Source organism: Pseudonaja textilis, chromosome 15 (assembly GCF_049901715.1).
Source record: "Pseudonaja textilis isolate UNSWEBS1 chromosome 15, rPseTex1.2, whole genome shotgun sequence".
NCBI classification, from domain to species: Eukaryota; Metazoa; Chordata; class Lepidosauria; order Squamata; family Elapidae; genus Pseudonaja; species Pseudonaja textilis.
Window position 1 is genome coordinate 6,632,288 of NC_142004.1, and position 22,290 is coordinate 6,654,577.

At 45.4% G+C, this 22,290-nt stretch overlaps 1 protein-coding gene across 2 annotated transcripts in view; it reads right to left on the reverse strand.

Moving 5' to 3' along the window:
* HIRA (histone cell cycle regulator) overlaps window positions 1-22,290 on the reverse strand; it is a 33,936-nt gene continuing 11,646 nt past the window's right edge. Inside the window, exons 7-25 of one of the 2 annotated variants that reach the window (XM_087913327.1) lie at window positions 21,550-21,710; window positions 20,406-20,573; window positions 19,144-19,257; window positions 17,826-17,896; window positions 16,988-17,093; window positions 15,919-16,146; window positions 14,688-14,773; window positions 13,435-13,629; window positions 12,509-12,679; window positions 11,691-11,883; window positions 9,593-9,694; window positions 8,108-8,256; window positions 6,537-6,698; window positions 6,349-6,407; window positions 4,924-5,029; window positions 4,196-4,318; window positions 3,201-3,364; window positions 2,254-2,342; window positions 1-966 (exon numbers count right to left, since the gene is read on the reverse strand). In XM_087913327.1, the coding sequence (XP_087769453.1) occupies window positions 850-966; window positions 2,254-2,342; window positions 3,201-3,364; window positions 4,196-4,318; window positions 4,924-5,029; window positions 6,349-6,407; window positions 6,537-6,698; window positions 8,108-8,256; window positions 9,593-9,694; window positions 11,691-11,883; window positions 12,509-12,679; window positions 13,435-13,629; window positions 14,688-14,773; window positions 15,919-16,146; window positions 16,988-17,093; window positions 17,826-17,896; window positions 19,144-19,257; window positions 20,406-20,573; window positions 21,550-21,710 (2,564 nt within the window). In that variant the 3' untranslated portion in view covers window positions 1-849. The remainder of the gene's footprint in view (window positions 967-2,253; window positions 2,343-3,200; window positions 3,365-4,195; window positions 4,319-4,923; window positions 5,030-6,348; window positions 6,408-6,536; window positions 6,699-8,107; window positions 8,257-9,592; window positions 9,695-11,690; window positions 11,884-12,508; window positions 12,680-13,434; window positions 13,630-14,687; window positions 14,774-15,918; window positions 16,147-16,987; window positions 17,094-17,825; window positions 17,897-19,143; window positions 19,258-20,405; window positions 20,574-21,549; window positions 21,711-22,290) is intronic. The other variant, XM_087913328.1, reaches the window with a different exon arrangement.

Here is a 22,290-nt window from a genome sequence, read left to right on the forward strand (position 1 = left end):
TCAATGCAATGTTCATTTATTAATTGTACTTACAAAAAAAAAATGCCTTCCCTCCCCAAACCCTTTCCGTTTTTAGCTATCCCTTCCCATTTTGCCAATACCTTTTACAAATAGTTAAAAAAAAAGAGAGAGACATTTATTTTGGTACAATTGTTCAGCAACGTAGCTGTCATAATTAATGAAGTTACGTTTTGATACAAGAGGACTTTTGGGTGGAGGGAGAGGGTGGGGGACGGGGGAATTATTGGCCAAATAAAATTCTCATATTACAAGTTAGCAAATTCTAGTATAAAAATAGTCCATGGTGATCCAACAGCCTCTGGTTTCGAATTGTTATCCACAATTTCAAGAGTTTGTGGGCTGCATAACTCTGCAGGAATTTCAGGATTTGGGGAGGCTCCACCTTTGCCTCCCCAATACATAAATCCTCAGTAAAGAACCCCGAAATGAGGGCTTTGTATGACATTCAGTTTAGCTTCTTGTAATGTGCTTTTCAAAGGATATTCAAAAGGCTCACACACACAAAAAAGTGTCTCTTTGATATCTGGTATATCAGATCTGGAATACAACAGTCTCTTCTCTTTGAAGACCATTCTCGTGCCCTGACAGCTACAAGCTGTGATGCTTGTGAAAGACCAGCAGAAGCACATTTGCTTCCCCAAATGTTCACACTTCCCTCTCGTGATCTTCTTTTAAAAACGGCAACATTTTAGCTTGTTAAAAGACTCCCCCCCCCCCCCATGTGGTTCCTGCCCCGCGTCTTTTTCCAGGAGTGTTAGCTTCGGCCAACGGACCCTCTGCTTCTTCTTCCCTGCTCTCCTATAGGCTGGAGAAAGATCTCAGAGGAGGCTACTTGTCTTTCAAAATGTCCAGCTGCTCCTGGTATTCCGTAAAAAGTCGCTGGAAACGAAGGTTCTGCCCGATGACGGGCAACAGTTCCTTGAGCAGGTCCCGTTTCCTCAAGCCCTGCATGAAACAAACGCACACAAATAAGCATGTCACTGTTGTGGCACTGTTGAGCTGGCAGCAGCAGACTTAGAAAGTGAGGAGGTTGGAGAAGAACGTGGGCCAGTCCTGGAGTCTGGGGAAGGCTCGGACCAGTGCTCTACGTTGGAGGCAGAGATGGGGCCAGGGCCACCTGGGAGTCGGAGATCAGTGGGGCAGAAGAACAGCTGGAGCCTGTTCCCAATGTGCACATGCACAGAGCTGCCAGGAGAAGGGAACAGCTAAGGAACAAGGGTCGACTTGGGAGTAAAGCTACAGGTGGACAGTGAATGGCCCCTCCCATAGGGAATCAAAGAGGACTTAAAGGGGAGTGGAGTTTTGCAGGAGACAATTAGTTCATTTGGGTGAAGATCTGTTCCTGCATTCTTGCCAATTATTGTCTGGTACAGCATTGTGCTTGGAAGCTATCGGCCTGGCAACTCTCCGAGCCCGATAAGATCTGTAGTTGTGAATTCACATTAGCTTAATAAAGAGGGGTTTGTTGGGAGGAAGAGTCTGCTTCGTGATTTTGTGAAGCCTAGGTCAGGATAGTTATGGAAATCAAAGTCAGAGAAGCAGGATGGACACTGCGCTGAGCTGTTCCCTGTTGCTTGTCTGCATGGAAACACCCTATTTCTATAGAAAGAGACTCGGGAAGAAAGCTTCTACGGTACTTTCCAAAATGAAAATCTGTTCCCAAGACACTGTACGACAGAGGTAGTCCTTGACCTACAACAGTTCGTTTGAGTGACCATTCGAAGTTACAACGGCACTGAAAAACGTGGGACGTAAGACCGTTTTTCACATTTATGACCCATGGTCTCCCGATCAAAATTAAGATGCTTGGCAACTGACTCCTATTTATGACGGCCGCAGCATCCCTGGGGCCATACGGTCCTCTTTTGCGACCTTCTGACAAACGAAGTCAACGAGGGGAGGGAAGCCAGATTCATTTAAGAGCTCAGGTACTAACTTAATGGCCGCCGTGACTAAAACAAACTGTGGCAAGGGAATGTCGCAAAATAGGACCAAATCCATTCAACAAAAATGTCTCAGTCGGCAACAGAAATTTAGGGCTGAATTGTGGTCGTAAGTCGAGGACTATTTGTATGTCACATGTTCCATTCTGTGTGACTAGAAAAGTGAGCCAGAGGGAGGGAGGGAGGCGGTCAGGCTGATGCAACTGAGTTAGGGAGGGAGGGAAATACAATTTTTATGTGTCTCCTCTCCCCCCAAAAAAAAAAAAAAAAAAAAAGAAGCAACACTTACCACGACGGTTGATTCCCACTGACTTCCCGAGGAAGAGTGGACAGGACCTAACAGATCCTTGCATAATTCCCTCAAGCGATATTCAAAGCCTGAGGAAGACAACAAGGAAGAAGACTCACAAAGGAGGAAATACTCTGCCCAACTAATTTAGAGACAATAGGTGCCTGGGGTGTAACCCCCCCAAAACGTCTGGAGCACCATTTGGATATCATCGGCATTGACAAAAATCCCAGTCGGTCAATTTCAAAAGGCAGCTTTGCTTGGAGCAGCTGACATCCGGCAATGAGACCTTTGAGACAATCAAACAGAAACGTTGGCCTATCCTAAGTCCTCGGGGAGGACTCAACGGGTGGGTAAAGCTGTCAAATCCAGGCCAGACATCTGGCTGACTGTGCAATCAAAGCATAATCGTAAGAATCCCCAAAGATCTGGAACACCATCGGCATTGACAAGAATGTCGGTTAATTACAAAAGGCTGCTTGACTTGGAACAGCTGACAGCCTGCAATGATACCTCTAATACCCTCAAACAACATTTGCCTATCCCAAGTCCTTAGGAAGGACTCAAAAGTTGGACGAAAACACCAAATCCAGTCTAAACATCTGGATGATCAACCATAACGCTAGCATTGACAATGTCTCCATCGGTCAATTGCAGAAGGCAACTTTGCTTGGAACAGCGGACATCCTGCGATGATATCTTTGATATTATTAAAAAACATCTGCTTATCCCAGGTCCTTAGACTCGATACTTAGAACAAAATGCAGACTGAACATCTCTGTATAGACAACCATAATAAGAATCCTAAAACAATTAGAGCACAACCGGAACCCCACTGGCATTGACCATATTCCCATTGGTCAATTGCAAAAGGCAGCTTTGCTCAGAACAGCTGACATGCTGCAACAAGACTTTTAACACTATCGACCAAGCGCATGGTTCCTTACCTTCCTTAACCAGGTACCGTGCATAAATAAGCAGCCAGTGACGATATTCATGACTAGACTGTAAAGCCAAGGCAGAGGCCACCTGACTCTCCAGGTACGCTGTGGTGGTTTCTTGCTGCACCAAATGAGGCATGGAGAACAATTTGGCTGCCTGCCGCCCAGAGCTGTGGGAAAGGAACAAAGGGGAGGCAGTTTTTAGGAGTTGAGAATGGAAGGAAGTGCAGGAGATGATCAGGCTGAGCCTGAGGGAGGAGGTCAAACGCATTACAAGTCCCTGTGCACCCACGAGAGATCTAAGACCAGCCCACCTTCAATGCCTTTCTTATCTCCCGCTCATTTCCCTTGACTGTTAGTTGGCCAGATTCTTGTCTAGGGCTTAAGCTTGCAATAAATCTGTTTAAAGGCAGTCCTGGACTTACGAACACAACTGAACAAAGGATTTCTGCTGCTAAGTGAAACCTTTGTTATGTGACCTTTGCCACATTGTACGACTTTTTCTTGCCACTGTTGTTAAGTGAATCATAGCAATTGTGAAGCTAGTAACACGGTTGTTAATTGAGCCTGGCCTCCCCATTTATTTTGCTCGCCAGACGGTCGCAAAGGGGGGGAAATCCCATGTCCTCGGGACACTGCAACTGTCATCAATAGGAGTCAGTTGCCAAGCATTTGAATTTGGATCGTGTTATCACGGGGATGCTGCAATGGTCATAAGTGTGGAAAAAAAAACGCTCCTTTTTTTCCAGAGCCGTTGTAACTTTGAATAGTCACTAAATGAACGATTTTGAGTCGAGGTGCCTGAATCTTCTGAGTTCCCTGGCTCTTGACAGGAAGGTAAGGAGGAGCTTTGGGGGGAAAATCCGCAGAGTTCCAACAGAGGCTGCATTCAGAGCTCAAAGTAGGGGTTCCCCAAGACTTTTGGGGGCCAAGAGCCTGTCCTGTCCTGGTGGCCAGAGGGCTAAGGACAGAGAGATAGAGTGAGACAGACAAAGCCATACTTAGACATTCGTCCTTGAATGATGGCTAAAGGTCCTGAACACAGCATGGCCTCCTGCGATGGTAGACTGCTCCTGAAGTCTGCACACTGTGCCAACGTTTCCTGCTTGTCAGAGATGAGGTTCCTGGAAAGGCAGAACAGGGTACAGTTAACCCAAGTGGGGGGAAGAGACAGGCCGCCTCGCAAAATTAAAACACGTGCAAGTTGGAAGCTGAACCTGTTTCATTTCCCATCCAGCCAAATGGACGAACCTCAAAGCTCAGCCCTCTGCTTAAAACAACAGGCTGGTTAACTGCAAAAACAGACTCCCCGTTTTTATTTTAAATTGTATTCTTCTAATTGACAGCAAGCCCGAGGAACTGTAGGACAAAGGGTGGCAGAACGGGAGGGCGGCGTCAAGAGCGGCATCAAGCCTAGAATCCCGACATAGCCACAATTGGTTTAAAGTCCAAAGTCCCCTTGAATTTCCGTCTAACCCTTATCTAATTCCGAGCTGGTGCTAACCGTGAGTTGAGCATAAGACACGAGTAGCAATAAAATCAAGTTTAATTGGAAGCTCACGGGTCGACCTGGTCTGTTGTGCAGGACAGGAACGGAGCCAAATAAAATTGCATCTTATTTGCCCTGTGAACTTTAAAGAGTTTGTCCCGGACATGTTAATGGAAGATCGATCCTGCTTAGCTCTTTAAAGAATCACCTCCCCCTGTACCTTCCACCTTGGGGGCTCACCAGGATGATAGAGAAGGATTAAAGCAATATGCTCTTCCGTCCGACATATTCATCACAGGGATGCCATGCTGAGTCAGCAAGATTTGAGAGACAGTGGTTTCACTTCCTGCGAAGGTCAAACATACCCATCAGTTTTCTTGGCAGCAGAAACAGGGGGTGGGTCTTGTCAGCTGACCGGCAGGGGACAGGTGTTCCAGCAACCCCTCTACTCCAACCAATAACTCCGAGACGGGCATCTTCTCAAAAATTCTTTTTATTTGGATAGTAAACTGGCACATCTGAAAATTCCGGGCTTCCTTGCAATAAGTAAAAACTACAAAATCCATCCCATGCACCCCTCATCGCATCACATGGCCCAATCACCATCCGTCCCAACTTGAGACTTCCCCTCACTTAGGCGCAAAATAACATGACCTTGAATTAGAAAAAGAATGCTACATACACTCCGAGAAATTCCCCCCTCCCCCTTCCTCAGGCTCAAAATGTGGCCGCGTGGGAGTATCTGGTCTCAATATGGCTTCCAAAGCTGTCCTTGACTCACCATTGTTCATTTTACTGACCATATGAAGTTACAGTGGCACTGAAAAGGGCAACCTACATGCAGTCCTTGTACTTACTTCGTGATTACCACTTGTCACCATTCCAGCTCATGTCTGACTTCATGGGCGAAGCCAAATTTGCTTAATGACTATATTCTTTGCTGAACAACCATAGTGACTAGAATTTCTGCTGCCCAGGAAGCGGTGAGTAAGGAAGCCAGGCCAATTTTATGACCTTTTGGGCCATGATGGTTAAGCAAATTGCTCCAGTTGTTAAATGAGCCATGCAGTTGTTAAGTGAATCACATCGCTCTAGAACACACAACTGTTGTAAACAACACAGGCTGGTTGCCAAGCACCCCAGATTTGATCACACGATCATGGGGATGCTTCTGGCAACAGCCCTAAGTCTCTTCATGCATTATCTTTAGCGAAGCGTGCAAACCAGCGTCTGCATTTCCTGCATCGGAAGAGGAGAGCGCATCTCTCTCCTTCTGTCCGGGGCCACTTTTGACTGAGCCACGATTGAGAGTGTTTTAACAAGCTGCATCCCTGTTTGGTTTGGTGGCAGCAGAGCGCCTGATAGAAAGTCCCTACAGAGAGTGGTGAGGACAGTGGAGAAGATCATAGGAAGCTCACTTCCTGTCATTCAGGATACTGCTTATAAGCGCTATGTACTTAGAGCTCAAAGTATTGTCAAAGTTTTTATTCTATTCTATTTTACTCTGTTCTGTTGGTTCTGTTCTGTTCTAAGTGCAAGGACCAGTCCTAAGTAATTTTTTTGGCACTTTGAAATCTTCGAAGAGTTGCTAAACAAATGAATGTAAGTCCAGGACAAACTTTAAAGTGAATTTTGAGGGTCCTAGGTGGATTTGAATGTCATTACCTGCTAAAATGGTTTGTAGGGACTCATCTTTCACCACCACTGACTGCTTCCGCACGTTCCTAAAAGGGGAAAAGTTGTGGAAGGGGTTAAAAAAAGGGGTAACTCAAGTTCCACGCAACACACGTCTTTGCAAAGGAAGACGTGAATATATGATCTGGAGGAGGGAGAGAGAGAAGTTCGGTGCTTACCAAACAGAGAGGGTTGCAGCAGTTGTGAGAGCCATGATGTAAAACCCTGTACAGTGTAACGTGGAGATGGGGGAATGGAGAACGATGGGAGGGAGAAGGCGACGGCCAGACGCCGAAAACACGGAGAGGGTCCGCTTTTCACAGGCCACGCTCACCACTTCGCTGGAGGGGAGGAAAGCACAAGAGAAATAGACATTTTGGTACTTAGTGGCGAAGGGTCACGGGTGATGATAAATTACGTATGCCAGAGTTGGCTTGCTGTCAGGGTTCCGGCGATTGCCCTAATTAAATCGTGAGACTCAAGCCAAGCTTCAAGAAGAACTCAAAAGATTTATCAGGAGCAACATGCCGGCATTAACCTAAATGAAACCAACTCTGGCACATGTAATTCACTATCACCTGTGGCCCCGTTTCCCCCCTCCCCCTGGATGTGTCATGAATCAGATTCTCCAATAAAGCACGCTCACAGGCCGGGTGTCATCAATCACATTCTCCAATGAAGAATTTTCAAGGCCAGAAGGCCCGGTAGACTGGCTACAATCTTTTTTAAAATAATGGTGGAATGTACTTCTGGTTTTACTGCCCTACTGCTCCTCCAGATTCCCCTGGCAACTTGAAAGCAGACATAGGAATGTTTTACGAGTTGACATCAGGCTAGAAAGCGGGAGACGTGAGTTCCAGTTCCACCTTAGGCGTAAAAGCCGGCGGAAGGACTTTCAGCCAGTCCTCCGGAGACGGCGAGTTCTAGTTCTGCCTTAGGCATGAAAGGTGGCCAGGTGACTTTGGAACAATCACCGGGAGTCACCCGGCCAGCCTTAGCCATGAAAGTTGGCTGGGGAACTTTCGGCCAATCATTAGGAGACTGGGAGTTCTAATCCCACCTTAAGGCATGAAAGCTGACTGGGTGACCTTGGGCCGGTCCCTCTCTCTCCAGCCCAGCTCGCCTTACGGGATTGTTGTTGTGGGGAAAATGGAAGGAAGGAAGGAGTGCTTGTTATGTTCACCATCTTAAGTTTGTTATAAAAATAATAAAGGTGGGGATTAAAAAATCTAAAAGAAAAAGGCACATTCCTCAACTCTTCCAGCAACTATTTTCAACAGCATGCAAAACAATAACAATGTCAACTCATGAAATATTTCTTTAGTCTTTTTAGAGTTGCCAACAGAAAGGGAAGGGTGGGGGGGGAGGAAAGGGATTTTGGAAGTTTGACTCAAGACTCGTGATTTAATTGGGGTAACTGCCGGAATCCAGACAAACAAAGCCAAAATAAAAATCAACATGCAGGTTAACCAGGCATATCAACAACAAAAAACCAACCAGCTTCCACGATAGAAAAATCATGCAAAGGTGATTCTGGATCATTTGCTTACAGAAGTGAGTGAGAAAGGCTTAAAATGCAGATAGTTGACCCAAAATATTAGATTCTGTGTGGGGTGGTCATTCAGGGAGTTTCATCCCAGGACAGAGAAACTGTGAAACTGCATTTTTAATCCGATGTCCCAAGTTTTGAGACTGGGCACCTGAGCATTCTCTCTTTATTGCGCACCTCCTCAGACCCTCCTAAGCTTACCAGCTCCCCGCCGCAGAGAGAATTTGGCTGGTGAGCACCGTTTCCCACTCTTTCCCTTCTCGGTTGCACTTCAGTCTGCTAAGTTTGGCTCCTCCCACGGTTGTGATCTCGTTCTCCACTTCAATGTACATGGAGGGATCGGAGCTCACCTGCAAGAGAGAGATTTCTTTTGAACCCTGAGAAATCCCAGTTCGAGCCAGCAGAGAAACCTGTAGGTTTGTGAAGAAACTGATAGGGTGTGTAGTTAAAAGGGCAGCTGCTGGTCTGATAGAGAGATAGAAATAGAGACAGATAAGCTGAAAAATAAATGGATGGATGGATGGATGGATGGATGGATGGATAGATATATAGATAGATAGATAGATAGATAGATAGATAGATAGATAGATAGATAGATAGATAGATAGATGATAGATGAGAGAGATAAACTGTAAGGAATAGATAGATGGCTAGATAGATTAGATTAGATTGATGAACGAGAGAGATAAACTGTAAGGGATAGATAGATGGATGGATGGATGGACGGATGATAGAGAGAGATAGATAAACTGTAAGGAATAGATAGTAGAGAGAGAGAGAGCGATAAACTGTAAGGGATAGATAGATAGATAGATAGATAGATAGATAGATAGATAGATAGATGATAGATGAGAGAGATAAACTGTAAGGAATAGATAGATGGCTAGATAGATTAGATTAGATTGATGAACGAGAGAGATAAACTGTAAGGGATAGATAGATGGATGGATGGATGGACGGATGATAGAGAGAGATAGATAAACTGTAAGGAATAGATAGTAGAGAGAGAGAGCGAGCGATAAACTGTAAGGGATAGATAGATAGATAGATAGATAGATAGATAGATAGATAGATAGATAGACAGACAGACAGACAGACAGACAGACAGACGGACGGACGATGGATGGACAGACTGAAATAGGTAGATAGATTAGTATAGACAGATAGACATTATGTATCTGTCTGCCTGTCTGTCTACCTATGACAGACAGAGAAATTCTTGGAGGAGTGGGAGGGTGTTAGCAAGAGAAACATAGAACGAATGTGCACAAATTGAGGCAAATGTGAAATCTCTAGTTCTCAGTAAGCTTTATCAAACTTTCTTAACCAATGTTTCTTTCCATTAAGACAATAATTCTTTTTTAAAAGACAATAGCAGTAGACAGGTGGGGAAATAACCTAAGGTTTGCTCATTATGATTCCAACACCCATTACCCAGGCGTCTGTACGACTCTTATCACTTTCTCCCTCTTCTTTGAATACGTACGAATCTAAACATCGGTGCATCCATTTGTCTGTAGGGCTGCTTCCCATTATTTACTGGAGGGAATTCTTCCAGCATGCATTTTTAAATAAATAAAAAACTGCAGTGAGTCTGAATTGGTTTTGGGGGTCCTGCGTTTTATTCCACAGATAGAAAAATGGCAGGGTAAAAAACCCTAAACATAAATGGAATCCACCTCTTACCTGCAACGCAAACGATTTCTGTAGGACTGGAGTCGGCAGTTTAAGTGCTAACGGTGTACTGTGGCAAGCACCATCCTTGTCAGATGATAATATAGCCGGAGACTGGGAGACAAAACAAAACTAATGTTAAGATGCCCCCCTCTCAACTCCACTCCGGCACAAATTTTATCAACTGATGTGATTTAGATGGTCTTCAGAACAATTCTGTAGGGTGAATCACAGCCAGTTTTCAAGAAGGTCAATTGGGCTGAAGCACGAGTGTGTTTTATGAAAAAAAAATCTTAGGAGATCTTGGGAGTCTTAGTGCACAACCAATTAAATATGAGCCAGAAGTGTGCGACAGCAGCCAAAAAAGCCAACACAATTCTAAGTTGCATTAACAGAGGGATACAATCAAGATCAAGTGAGGTACTAATACCACACTATAAAGCTTTAGTAAAGACCACACCTAGAGTCCTGCATCCAATTTTGATCACCACACTGTAAAAAAGATGTTGAGACTCTAGAAAGAGTACAGAGAAGAGCAACCAGGATGATGAGGGGACTGGAGGCTGAAACATATGAAGAACGGTTACAGGAACTGGGCCTGGCTAGTCTAGTGAAGAGAAGGACCAGGGGAGACATGATAGCCATCTTCCAATATTTGAGGGGCTGCCACAGAGAGGAGCTATTTTCCAAGGCATCTGGAGGCCGGATAAGGAATAATGGATGGAAACTGAACAAGGAGAGAGTCAACCTGGAAATAAGGAGAATTTTTCTGACAGTGAGAACCATCAACCCATGGAACAGCTCGCCTAAATAAGTTGTGGGAGCTTCATCCCTGGAAGCTTTCAAGAAGAGACTGGACTTGCCATCGGTCAGAAATGGTGTAGGATCACCTGCTTGGGTGGGGGGTTAGACTAAATGACCTACAAGGTCCCTTCCAACTCTGTTAATCTGTTAAAAATCAGTTCTTAGAAGAGTGGAATTGATTACATCAAGTAGAGATATAGAGACCACCAACTGTTCTCAATCTCAATAGCAAGTGCTAGCAACAGCACTTGGACTTATCTATCGCTTCACAGTGCTTTATAGCACTCTCTGAGTAGTTAACGATGCCAGCAGATTGGCCACAACAATCCGGGTCCTCATTTTACCAACCTCAGAAAGATGGAAGGAGGACAATCTTGAGCCCCGTTAGGATCGAATTCCAGGCTTTGGAATTCCAGAGTTTGCCTGCAATGTTGCATTTAATCAGACACCCGTAAGCCAATAGAAGAGAATATTGGCAGTTCAGGCTGAACTATGGTGGTCTCTGAGCTTCGCTTGTTTTTCTTGCAAATGCCTCATTACCCAACTAGGCAACATCATCAGTGCCAAGGTCAACTCGTAAAATATTTCTATGGTCTTTTTAGAGTTGCCAACAGAAAGGAAGGGGGGGGGAAAGGGGTTTGCTTGGAAATAGAACGTGCATGCCATAAATAGTTTTTCAGAGATAGTCACTTTAACCTTAGACTGCCTACTATTGACCTCACCCCTTTCCTCAGAGATCTGTAGGGGGCGTGCATAAGCGCACCAACGTGCCTACCGTCCCTGTCCTATTGTTTCTTTTATTTTTTCTTACATGTACCCATTTCGTGTATTCATAATTATGTATATACTTATACCTATGATCTTGTAAGTGATTGACAAATCAAATAATAATAGATGGCTGAAGTTTCTGCTGCTCTAATATATAACTGGAGTACATGATTGATGACTCTGGGCTATGGATGTGTCCCATTGGAGAATAGGAATTATAATACACCCGGGGGTGGAGGGAAAACCAGGGTCAAGGGTGGCAATGAATGATGTGTCTCAGAGTCAGCTACACCCAGGCAATGCTGGCATGTTAAGTCCCAATAAATCCTTTTGAAGTTTTGGAAGTTCTCGAGACTCGTGATTTAAATGGGGACAACTGCCGGAATCCTGACAGCCACTATGCAATAAACCATGATGATTGGCTTAAATGTGCCTGCAGCTAGATTAAGAAGACGCAGCCTGGTTTCTGAAATGGAAAAAAAAAAAATGGATTTGTGGTTGTGTATCGAAGAGAGATGGCTACGGCCTTTTGGGTTACCTGAACAGTTAAAGTAACAGGCATGAGCCGGGAGTCTTTCCGAGGTCTTCCTTTCTTCTTCTTTTCGACTTCAAGGTCCAGCTTTCGCTTGGAGAGCGACAAGGGTTTGATGGCTAGCTTTTCTTCGCTATCGCTGCTGCTTTCTAGGAGATCCCTGGGCTTGCTTTCCCGAATGGAGTTCTGCTCCTTCAGTCTGCGGGGAAAAAGAATAAAACAACAACAACCACGGTGCGATCCAGTCGTTAAGGAATCAGGCTAGAAAACGAAAGACTCTTGAGTTCTAGTCTCGCCTTAAGCATGAAAGCTGGTTGGGTTTAGGTGACTTTGGGTCAGTCACTCTCAGCTCAAGGCACCTTAGAGATTCGGATGATCAGAGTTGGAAGGGACCTTGTAGGTCATCTAGTCCAACCCCCCGCCCAAGCAGGAGACATTCCCCCCTTTAACAGTTGTGGTGGAGAAAATAGGAGGAATATGTCTGCGGTTTTGATTTATTTCTAAAAATTATGAAGGCGAGATGCAAGTAAATAAATAAATTAGATAATAAATTAGATAATAAATAAATTAGATAATAAATTACAATCAAGAATGTAAACAGTTGGCTGACCACTAGAGTGCACCAAAGAATGAGTGTTTCTGGGTCTCTTTGCTGCCATCTAGTGGACATTTACATTTGTGAAGGGCCTATCATATCTCCCTAAACCAGCATTCTCTGGGCTGCAAAACAGAGGAGACTGACTAGCTAGGTGCTTCCTCCTTTGCTTAAAAAAAAAAAGGCGTCCAACTGCAATGATTTTTTTTTCCCCAGTTCTGCATCTCACCTGTCCAAGGTAACTTGATTGGTTTGCGAGACGGGGGAAGTCCCTGAGGTTGCTTTGGATCGCTCTGTAAACCGAGAATCGAAAGCTTTCATGGGCTCAATCTTAGAAGAGGTGGGTATCACTGTGGACGAAGAGGCTGGGAGAGCTGCTGACGTCGAGGTAGCGTTCACACTGGGAAAAGAGAAAGCAAAAACGTATTTGAAGCATCCCACATAGCCGTCAGGGGTCCAACTCTGCTCAGGACTGGCAAGAAATAACATTACGAACCGCCGTGGTTGCTACCCGCTGCTACCCCATTGGATTTAGGGGCAAGGGCCACACTCAACCCAAGTACCATCCCTTTTCTAAAGCGCCGTTTCTCAACGGAGGCAGCTTGGAGATGGGTGGATTCCGACTCCCGGAATTCCCCAGCCAGAATTCTGGGAGTTGAAGCCCACCTCTCTGCAAGCTGTAGACAGTTGAGACACACTGCTCTCGAGTATCCAGGACTGGGATAGATCCAGATCAGACCAGTGGATGGGCTCGCTTTGCGTGGGTTAACGTTCGAGACTGGGGGCAACCTAAGAGAGAGGCATCAGGGAAGCCACATCCAAGTCCTTCGGAAACTTAAACCTGACCTAACCGCGGAATTTCCGTGTGTGTATCTAGGTTCTAGGAGCAAGCAAAGAAGGACGACTTGCTGCGGCCAACTCACTATTGCCTAATCGCCTTGGCCATGGGCAGTTTGCCACAGGAGAGCTCGCTGTGGAACAATTCCATTTAATTATTCAAAATAATTTAAATATATATATATATAAATATGTATATATATATATATATGCAGGACTTCCTCCTCACTAAGCCAACCCATAGATCTGCAGTGAACGGGTCCTTAGTCCCCTCCCCCGCCCAATTCGTCAGGAGAAGGCCTTCCGTTTGATGCTCACCCATCCTTGTTGGCTACGTCTTCCGCCGACTTAGCGGCCGCTGCCATGGGCTCTAAGGCAGGCTTAACGGTGCCCAGGGAGTTGGCCGTGTTGTAATCTAACGCTATGAGCTGATTGGTCTGGGAAGCTGACATCATGGACCCGGCTAAAGACCCCGAGAGTGGGATGCTGTTAAAGAGGGCTGTCGAAAAATCCCTGTGGGGGAAAAAGAAAGGCGGTCAGGGGAAATTGGGGCATATTATCCCCGCCGGACCATCATCTCCTTTTAATGAACCCCATAATCCCTTGCGGGGTAGAGGCTGGGCAACTGAATGGAGCTAGCGGAGGTTTTGAATGGCCGGATGCCCTTCCTGCCGCCAATGCGGAGTTTTGTTCAGCAGATACAGTCTCAGTGTGCCCAGAGAGAAATTTCTGCCTCTACCTAGGATTGAACTCACAGCCTCCTTGACTGTGAGGGGAGAGATCCCCCTCTAAGCCACTGCATCACTTCGTTATCCCCGCCGTACCAAGCGGGACAATTTCTATATAATTGAAACAGGACTGTGGCCTACACCTTACAAGCCTTTGTTTAGTGACTGTTCAAAGTTGCGACAGAAAAGTGACTTATGACCCGTCCTCAAACTAACAACGGTCGCGGGGGTCCTTGGGTCACAGGATCAAAATTAAAATATTTGAAAACCGACAGGCCGTTGATGACAGCGGTAGCATCCGGTGGGGTTGATCTGATGGCCGCTAGCGACTTTGCCAACTGGCTTCGGACAAGCAAAATTCATGGGGGAAGAAAGACAGGGTTCGCTTAATGGCCGTGTTAAAGACCCAGGATGGTTCGGTGAACCAGAGTGGCAGATTTATTTAACAAAAAGCACGGTTCGCTTAGTGACTGCGGCGACCTGCCTAACGACTGCGGGACAAAGATCGGGCGATTGGGTGCACAATTCACTGAGCACACTTAAACAACAGAGCCCCTCCTCCCGTTGTTCCCAATTCTGGGCGTAAGCTGAGGACCATTTGTATGGGCTGAAATCTGCGATTTTTTTTTAAAAAAAGGAGAAGTGATATTTGGAAACACCTTGTTCGTTCTGTGTGTTCCTAGCAAGATGGAGAGAGCGGGGGAGGTCCTTTTGAAAGTGGCTTGGTCTGGCCTGCTTTATCCTAGGGCTGGGGGGGCTTTGCAAGGTGGGAGGCATTTTGTCCAATGCTACCGTTTGGTTTCAAAACAAAATAAAAAGTCCAAAATACTTTGAAAACAGTACCCTGTGTCCAGCTGCGCTATGCAGAGCGGTGTGATCCTTCGCCGGCCGTCGGCTGTCCTGGTCTCAACTTGCTTCTTTAATAGGTTCTGCCAGGAAGAAATGGGATGATTAGGATTTGGGGTTTTTGTAGTCACAACAGTTTGTCTAAGTATCACTTGGACAAACGCAATACAGGCTCCCGGTATCCCTTGTTCAGGTTGGCGGCCGTATGAATGGGAGGGATAAAGAAGTGTTAGATGAATAGATATATCAAAAGATCTCTACGTTGATATGAAAGCTCCCTGTTTTCCATTAGCCATTGGGTTTTGTTTTGTTTTTTTACTCCCAATGACGTGTTAAAAGACGGTTAATCTACTTTTAAGGGCAGTTTTGCTTCATCTCTTTACAATGGACTGCCTCAACCTTGTGTTCCCTAGACACAAAAGAAAGAAAGGAAGGAAGGAAGGAAGGAAGGAAGGAAGGAAGGAAGGAAGGAAGGAAGGAAGGAAGGAAGGAAGGAAGGAAGGAAGGAAGATATACTTGTATACAAGTAAGATATACAAGTAAAGAGAAGACAGAGAAAAAGTAGATAAGAAGATGGATAGAAAGGGGAGGGAGGGAGGGAGGAAGATATACGTGTAAAGAGAGAAGGAAAGATATAACAGAGAGGAAGGGAGAAAGGGAGGCAGGAAGGAAAGAAAAGAGAGGGAGGGAGGAAGAGAGAGAAATAGGGAGAAAGAAAGGGGGATAGAAAGGGAGGGAAAGATGGGGGAGGGACGGAGACAGAGCGGAAGGGAGATAGGAAGAGGGACAGAAAGGGAGAGAGGAAGGCAGGAAGGGAAGAAGGAAGGAAAATATACTTGTAAAGAGAGAAGTAAAGAGAAGACAGAGAGAAAAGGAGATAGGAAGAGGGATAGAAAGGGAGGGAGGGAGGAAGATATATGTGTAAAAGAGAGAAGGAAAGAGATGACAGAGAGAAAGGGAGAAAGGGAGGGGGATAGAAAGGGAGGGAGGGAGGAAAGAAAGAAAAGGGAGGGAGGGAGGAAGAGGGACAGAAAGGGAGAGAGGAAGGAAGGAAGGAAGGAAGGAAGGAAGGAAGGAAGGAAGGAAGGAAGGAAGGAAGGGACAATCTTCTATCAAAGAGGCATCAGATCTTCCATAGCTACATGGCAGGACAGGTATATTGTATTTTATCATCAGTTCACCAGAGAAGGAAGATCAAAGAATAGAAGAGGGCAGAGGAAATCGCTACCTTTCTAATGTCCTCTAAGCTTTCTCCATTCACCATGCTGGCCAGCTTCGGCGCCATTATCGCTGTTCCCGAACCCGTTCCGTCTCGAAGGGCCTCGTTCTTCTTCTCCACTTGCTGTTGCCTTTGCTGGTACTTGAGCATCTCCGGATTCTCAATGATAGCCGTCGAGAGATGCGCCTCCGTCATGATAGCTAAACTTTTACCGTAAGTCGACTGGTGGATGTTGCTCTGAAGGGGGCAAGAGCGTCGGAACGTAAGATCAGACCATCTAGGCCAGGGGTGTCAAATACTGGGCCCCCGCGGTGCTTAGATCTGGCCCTCAGGGCCACCCTGCAAATAGACCGGCCCACGGTGCCTCTGACAGGGAAAATGGGGCTCTGTTTTTCCCTGGCAGACATTTGCAGGAGGCTGTTGCAGCCGGAAACGGAGCTTGGGAGCCCGTTTTCCCTAGCAGAGTCCTCGGGCTGCCACAGGTGTCCCTGACACAGGTATCATTAAGCTGGCCACACCCACCTTGGCCACGTCCACCCTGGCCCTCCGAGGTCAAACCCGACCCTGAGGTGTCCCTCAATGAAATCGAGTTGGACACCCCTGCTCTGGGCAGTCTTGAGTGTCAACTCTTAAAATAGTTCTACGGTCTTTTTAGAGTGGCCAGCAGAAAGGGGGAAAAGCGGGAAGCAGTGCAGCAGCTTGCAAAGCGAAAGTGCATTCCGTAGATGTTTTCAAAGATAGTAACTAGGTGACTGAAGTTTCTGCCGATCAAAAGTCTAACTGGAGAAGACGATTGATGACTCTGGGCTATGGATGTGTCCCATTGGAGAATATGAATTACGATACACCCGGAGGGGGTCGGGGGAAAACCAGGGTCAAGGGTGACAATGAATGATGTGTCTCAGAGGCGGCTACACCCAGGCAGTGCTGGCATGTCAAGTCCCGACAAATCCTTGTTGGAAGTTTTGCTCGAGACTCGTGATTTAAATGGGGTTAAGCGCCAGAATCCCTGACACTGAGAATATTTAAAGCAGAAGGAATTAGAAAGGTCAGCATGCTCAGCGTAAACCGTAACCACCTTTTCTTCGTCGCTCAGGGGGTCTCCAAGCTCGTCTTGGGAAAAATCCAGAAATGCCACGGATCCATCCATGGAGCACACTAAAATGCCAAGGCCGTTCAAAGTCCTGGAGGAGGAGAAGAAAGAAAAAAATATCTCGCTCATCCAGATCATGGTTGTCCCAAAGAGGCTTTAAAAAAAATAAACTTGGTTTGTCCTTGAAGACGTTTTGCTTCTCGTCCAAGAAGCATTTGAAAACCCCGCAAAAAAGGTAACTCTGTGAATCATTTCTGCTTTTCAGAAAATGTGGGCTTCGCTCAATCCTGTTTCACCCCTCTGGGAAAACTCTTCTGGTGTGGATTTGCAATTCTAACACTGATGAAGTTACCTAGCTGGGTGATGAAATGTCTGCAAGAAAACAGCCCAAATTCAGAGAGCTCCCAAGGATCCCGCAATTGTAATTAAAGAACGTTTGGCCTACGGTAAATAAATAAATCCCATAAACCACTTTTTGGGTTTGATCATTTAAAGGTGGCAGGTCATGATTAATTTTCATCGTAAAAATGTGCTCTTAGAATTATACATGTGGATAGCATGAGGAGTAAAGTAGCTAACTGAATTCTTTGCGTGCAGATTTGGTTGTTCTGACGTAAACGCTTAAAATAACATTGAAGAGGGGAGACTTTTAACAGGATAACAGAGTTGGAAGGGACCGTTTAGGTCATCTAGTCCAACCCCCTGCTTAAGCAGGAGACCCTGTGGCATTTCAAACAAGTGGCTGCCCAGTCTCTTCTTAAAGGCCTCTGGTGATGGAACACCCACAAATTCTGAAGGCAAGTCCCTGAGAAAGCCACCTTACCATGAGATATCCATGATGGATTTGTCAAACAGCTCATGTATGACGACCAATGGCCTTTTCAGACACGTCAACTAAAAACAAAATTACAGGTATTATAAGTAGGCGTCGCGTGTCCTAAGATTTAAAGGCATATTTAATTTAGCATACATTCATCTTTGCTGCAAGAGTGTCCAACACTGGAAAATTTAAGCAAGTTGCTGGGAACCTGCAGCCTTCCAATCATGTAGTCCTCGACCTATGTCCACTTACGGCATTCCGCAATCTCACAAGACAGCGGTGTATGATGGTTTTTTGCCAAAACCCATCACAATGGGCAAAATGTTGCTGCAGTAAACAATGGGTTTGCTAACACAACGGCGTCTTCGTGCACTTCGGCCACTTAAGGAGTGCCACATAATATTCCATTAAAATCAAGTCGGCCGCTTATCTGAGCCCCTTTTTTTTATGATGGTTACAACTTACAACCGTGATGGACATTACAGTCGTAATTTGAGGACCAGCCGTATAATGCAATTCCAAGCAGCTCTGACTGGCAGAACAAAGGGCCGCCAGGAACTGCTGTTATTCAGCAAGATCTGAGTTTCAGAACAGCATCAGGGCCAGAAATTCCATACGTTTGAGGAGAAATGATGAGGTTTACAACCTAGTAGAAATTTTAAATTCTGAGCCACCGGCCAGTTTGGCTGCAAATAAAAACTGCTTTGATTGGCCATTGGTTCCTCACTGTTGTCTTTTTTTAAAAAAAAACAAATGAACAAGGGAGAGACCAATGAAACTCAGGAATCTGAATACAGCTGTTAGATTAAGGTTGTTGCCAGAAACCGAGGATGAAGCGTTAGATATGCAGCGCAGAATTAATCCTCCAGTTTTCTTAACCGATTTCTGCATTTCTTCCCTTCTGTAGGTAGACTGGTACCCCGACATCCTCTCCTTCGTGTTGAAAGGAGAAGGGATTGAATACGCACCGTGTTTTAAAAACCCAATACTTCGAAAGAGAAGCTAAAATAACAGAGCTGGAAGGGGCCTTGGAGGTCTTCTAGTCCAGCCCTCTGTGCTCAAGGAGGAGATCCTATATCATTTCAGGCAAGCGACAAGAACCTTGGCAATTTTAAGACCAGCTCCCAGAATTTCCCCAGTCAGCCATGCTGGGAGTTGGAAGTCCACAAGTCTTGAAGTTGCCAAGGTTGGACACCTCTTGCTTAAAACATCATCCCAAGGAGGAGGGCCAAACGATTCCGATTGCTTCCCAGGGTACAAAAAGACGGGACACACAAAAAGACCACCGACCCCTTCAAATCTGACCCGGCCTGTTACTTACCCAGACAGAAAGTGACCGGTCTTTGCTCCCAACGGCACAACAGCAATAAGGGCAGCTTGGTTTGGTGGAGCTGCCATTTTTCTGCTTCTTCTTAAAGATTTTTGGATTGAATTTCTGGGGGGAAAAAAAAAATGGGTTGTTTTTTTCTTTAAAAAAGAGATACCAAAGAGATAATTTGCAGGAGATACTTCGAACCAAGAGATACTTTGCAGGTAGTTTTTAAGCGGCTGTTTAAAATTACAACAGCGCTTTTTTTTTTTAAAAGGCAGTTAGGACTGGTCCTCTCACTTATGACCATCAAAGCATCCCTATGGACAAGCGACTCACATTTATGACAGTTGCAGTGTCCTGGGGTCACAGAATCCCCTTTGGAAACCTTCTGACCAGCAAAGTCAATGGGGGAAGCCAAGTTCTCTTAACAACCTTGTTAATCATTTAAACAACTGTAGGAATTCACTTAGCAAATGTGGCAAGAAAAGCCGTAAAATTGGGAGGGGGGGAGAGATTCTCACTTAGCGACATGAATTTTGGGCTCCATTGTGGCCGTAAGCTGACCTGTACTTTCTTAACGGGAATATTCTTGTGTTTTTTAAAAGATAATATAAAATAAAAAGGAAATGCTGTTTTTGCTCCAGACTTATTTCTTTTAATATGAAACTCTGATAACAAATAACAGATAATCTGTTATTTGTTATCAGAGTTTCATATTAAAAGAAATAAGTCTGGAGCCAAAAACAGCATTTCTCTTTTTTATATTATCTTTAAAAAACGAAAGAAAAGGGAGGGTGTCTCAACATCTTTTTTCTAGAGTCTCAACATCTTTTTAATAGTCTGGTGACCAAAACTGGATGCAGTACTCTAGGTGTGGTCTTACTAAGGCTTTATAGAGTGGTATTAATACCTCCTTGATCTCAATTATATCCCTCTGTTAATACAACTTAGGATTGCATTAGCTTTTTTGGCTGCCACCACACACCACTGGCTCATACTTAGCTGGTTGTCCACTAAGACTCCAAGATCTCTCTCACAGTTACTGCTATTGAGCCTGATATTCTGAGTATTTTGACTCTTCCTTCTTCAATCTACCCATATCAAAATTTTATTTATCAATTAAATTGTTACGATGCCCATCTCCCCTGCAAGGCGGCTCCCCTAATTATGAACCCTCAGGCAGGACTTCTTTCAAAGCCTGACTAATCACCTTTTTCTTGGACGCCATTAACTTTGGGAGCAATCTACCTTCTGGATGGGAGAGAACTCACCACGACGGTCACTGCTTTGCGGTGGCCGACAAAATCCATGTTGGTTTTCCATCCGTCCCTCTCAATGATCTGGGCGGTGGGCCCAGAGTTATTCATCGCATGAGCCGAGACCAGGTAGTGCCCGTCAGGAGACCAGCTGATGCGCAACACATGTGTTGTGCCCCCACACTGAAAGAGAATGAGGGCATTGTGCACAAAATGAAGTCAGTGTCAGCATTCCCGAAAACTTCCACTCCAACCAATAACTCCGAGACAGGCATCTTCTCAAAGGTTCTTTTTTACTTGGATAGTAAATTGGCGCAACTGGGGAATCCCGAATCTGCAAGTTCTGGGCTTCCTTGCGATAAGTAAAAACTACAAAATCCACCCCCTGCACCCATCATCATATCACACGGCCCAATCACCATCCGTCCCAATTTGAGATGTCCCCTCACCCAGGTGCAGAAATGACATGACCTTGACTTAGAAAAAGAATGTTGTTATGTCTAACTACATATACACTCCAAGAAATTCCCCCCTCCCACTTTCCCAGGCTCAAAAGGTGGCAGCGTGGGAACATTTGGTCTCAATATGGCTTCCACAGCTAACAGTCAGAAAAGCCCACCCCTCCCAAGAGTCTCCACATGGATAATGTATGCAGGTAAGTGCAGGGTCCACACGGAGACTCTGGGAGGGCAAAAATGAACCTTCCGGAAGTTCGGAAATGGACCGGTTTCCGGAGGACCTCCGGACCCCAGAGGCAGTTTTCGCCCTCCCAGAGTCCTGAGGTAAGCCTCCAGATTCTGGGGAAGGTGAAAAATGTGCTCCTGAAAGTTCTGGTAGGCCACGCCCACCCAGCAAACCAATCGCTGGGATTTTGGAATCCCGCTCCTGCGCCTGACTCCTCCCTCGGGCTCAGCCTGGTCCTCTCCTATATAGCAGTATCTGATTCCCCAACCCCGCAAAAGGTGATGCGGAGTCTGGACATAACGACTCTCTGCAACTTTTTTTCCCAAGCAGCTGGGTCTCTCCACTATCCGATTCCAGGAAAAGATGCAGCTGCTTTAAAGGGTTTCGGGCAGTTTTTGAAACTGACTTGGAAGCCCCGACTGTGGAAGGATGGAAACGATGCATGAAAAAAGATCATCGTTACTGCAAGACGTACTTCATCAAAAGGTTTGGTAATGCTGGTTTCTAGCTGCCAATCCATGGTTCGCCAGACTTTCAAACTTCGGTCGTCAGCTTGAGAGGCAATATATTTCCCAACAGGGTCCCAGGTGAGCCCCTTCACCAGGCCAGAGTGACCTTTCAGAGTGGCCAGGATTTCTGCGGGGAGGACAAAAAAAGAGAGAGAGAGCGTGGAAAGATGGCTAGAAATGCTTTAGATTAGAGAAAAGCAGGGGATGAGATCTTCACCCATGGGCAGGACAATTCAGTTAGTGCTGGTCCCTTACTAGGGAATTTGGAGGTTCAGATTTTTTGAAATTAATATAGCAAAGCATCAAGTACAAAAATATAAAGCAAAATGAAGCTGAGGTAGGGAAGGAAAGGAGGAAGGGAGATAAGTGTAGGTAGATGGGGGAAAGAAAAAAAAAATAGCATTGACTTCCGAGTCCTTTTGATGCAGTAGAATAAGACAATAACATGAAACCTTGACTTTTTACTTTTATACAATAGTATATAGGAGCCATTCCTATAATATCAAAGAGCAACAGCCCTTAGACTTATATACCACTTCACAGTGCTTTACAGCCCTCCTAAGCGGTTTAGAGAGTCAGCCTCTGGCCACCTTATTTTACCGACCTTGGAAGGATGAAAGGCTGAGTCAATCTTGAGCCGGTCAGGATTGAACTGCCGGCAGTGGGCAGTGATTCAGTCTGCATTATTGCATTCTAACCAGAAGGAA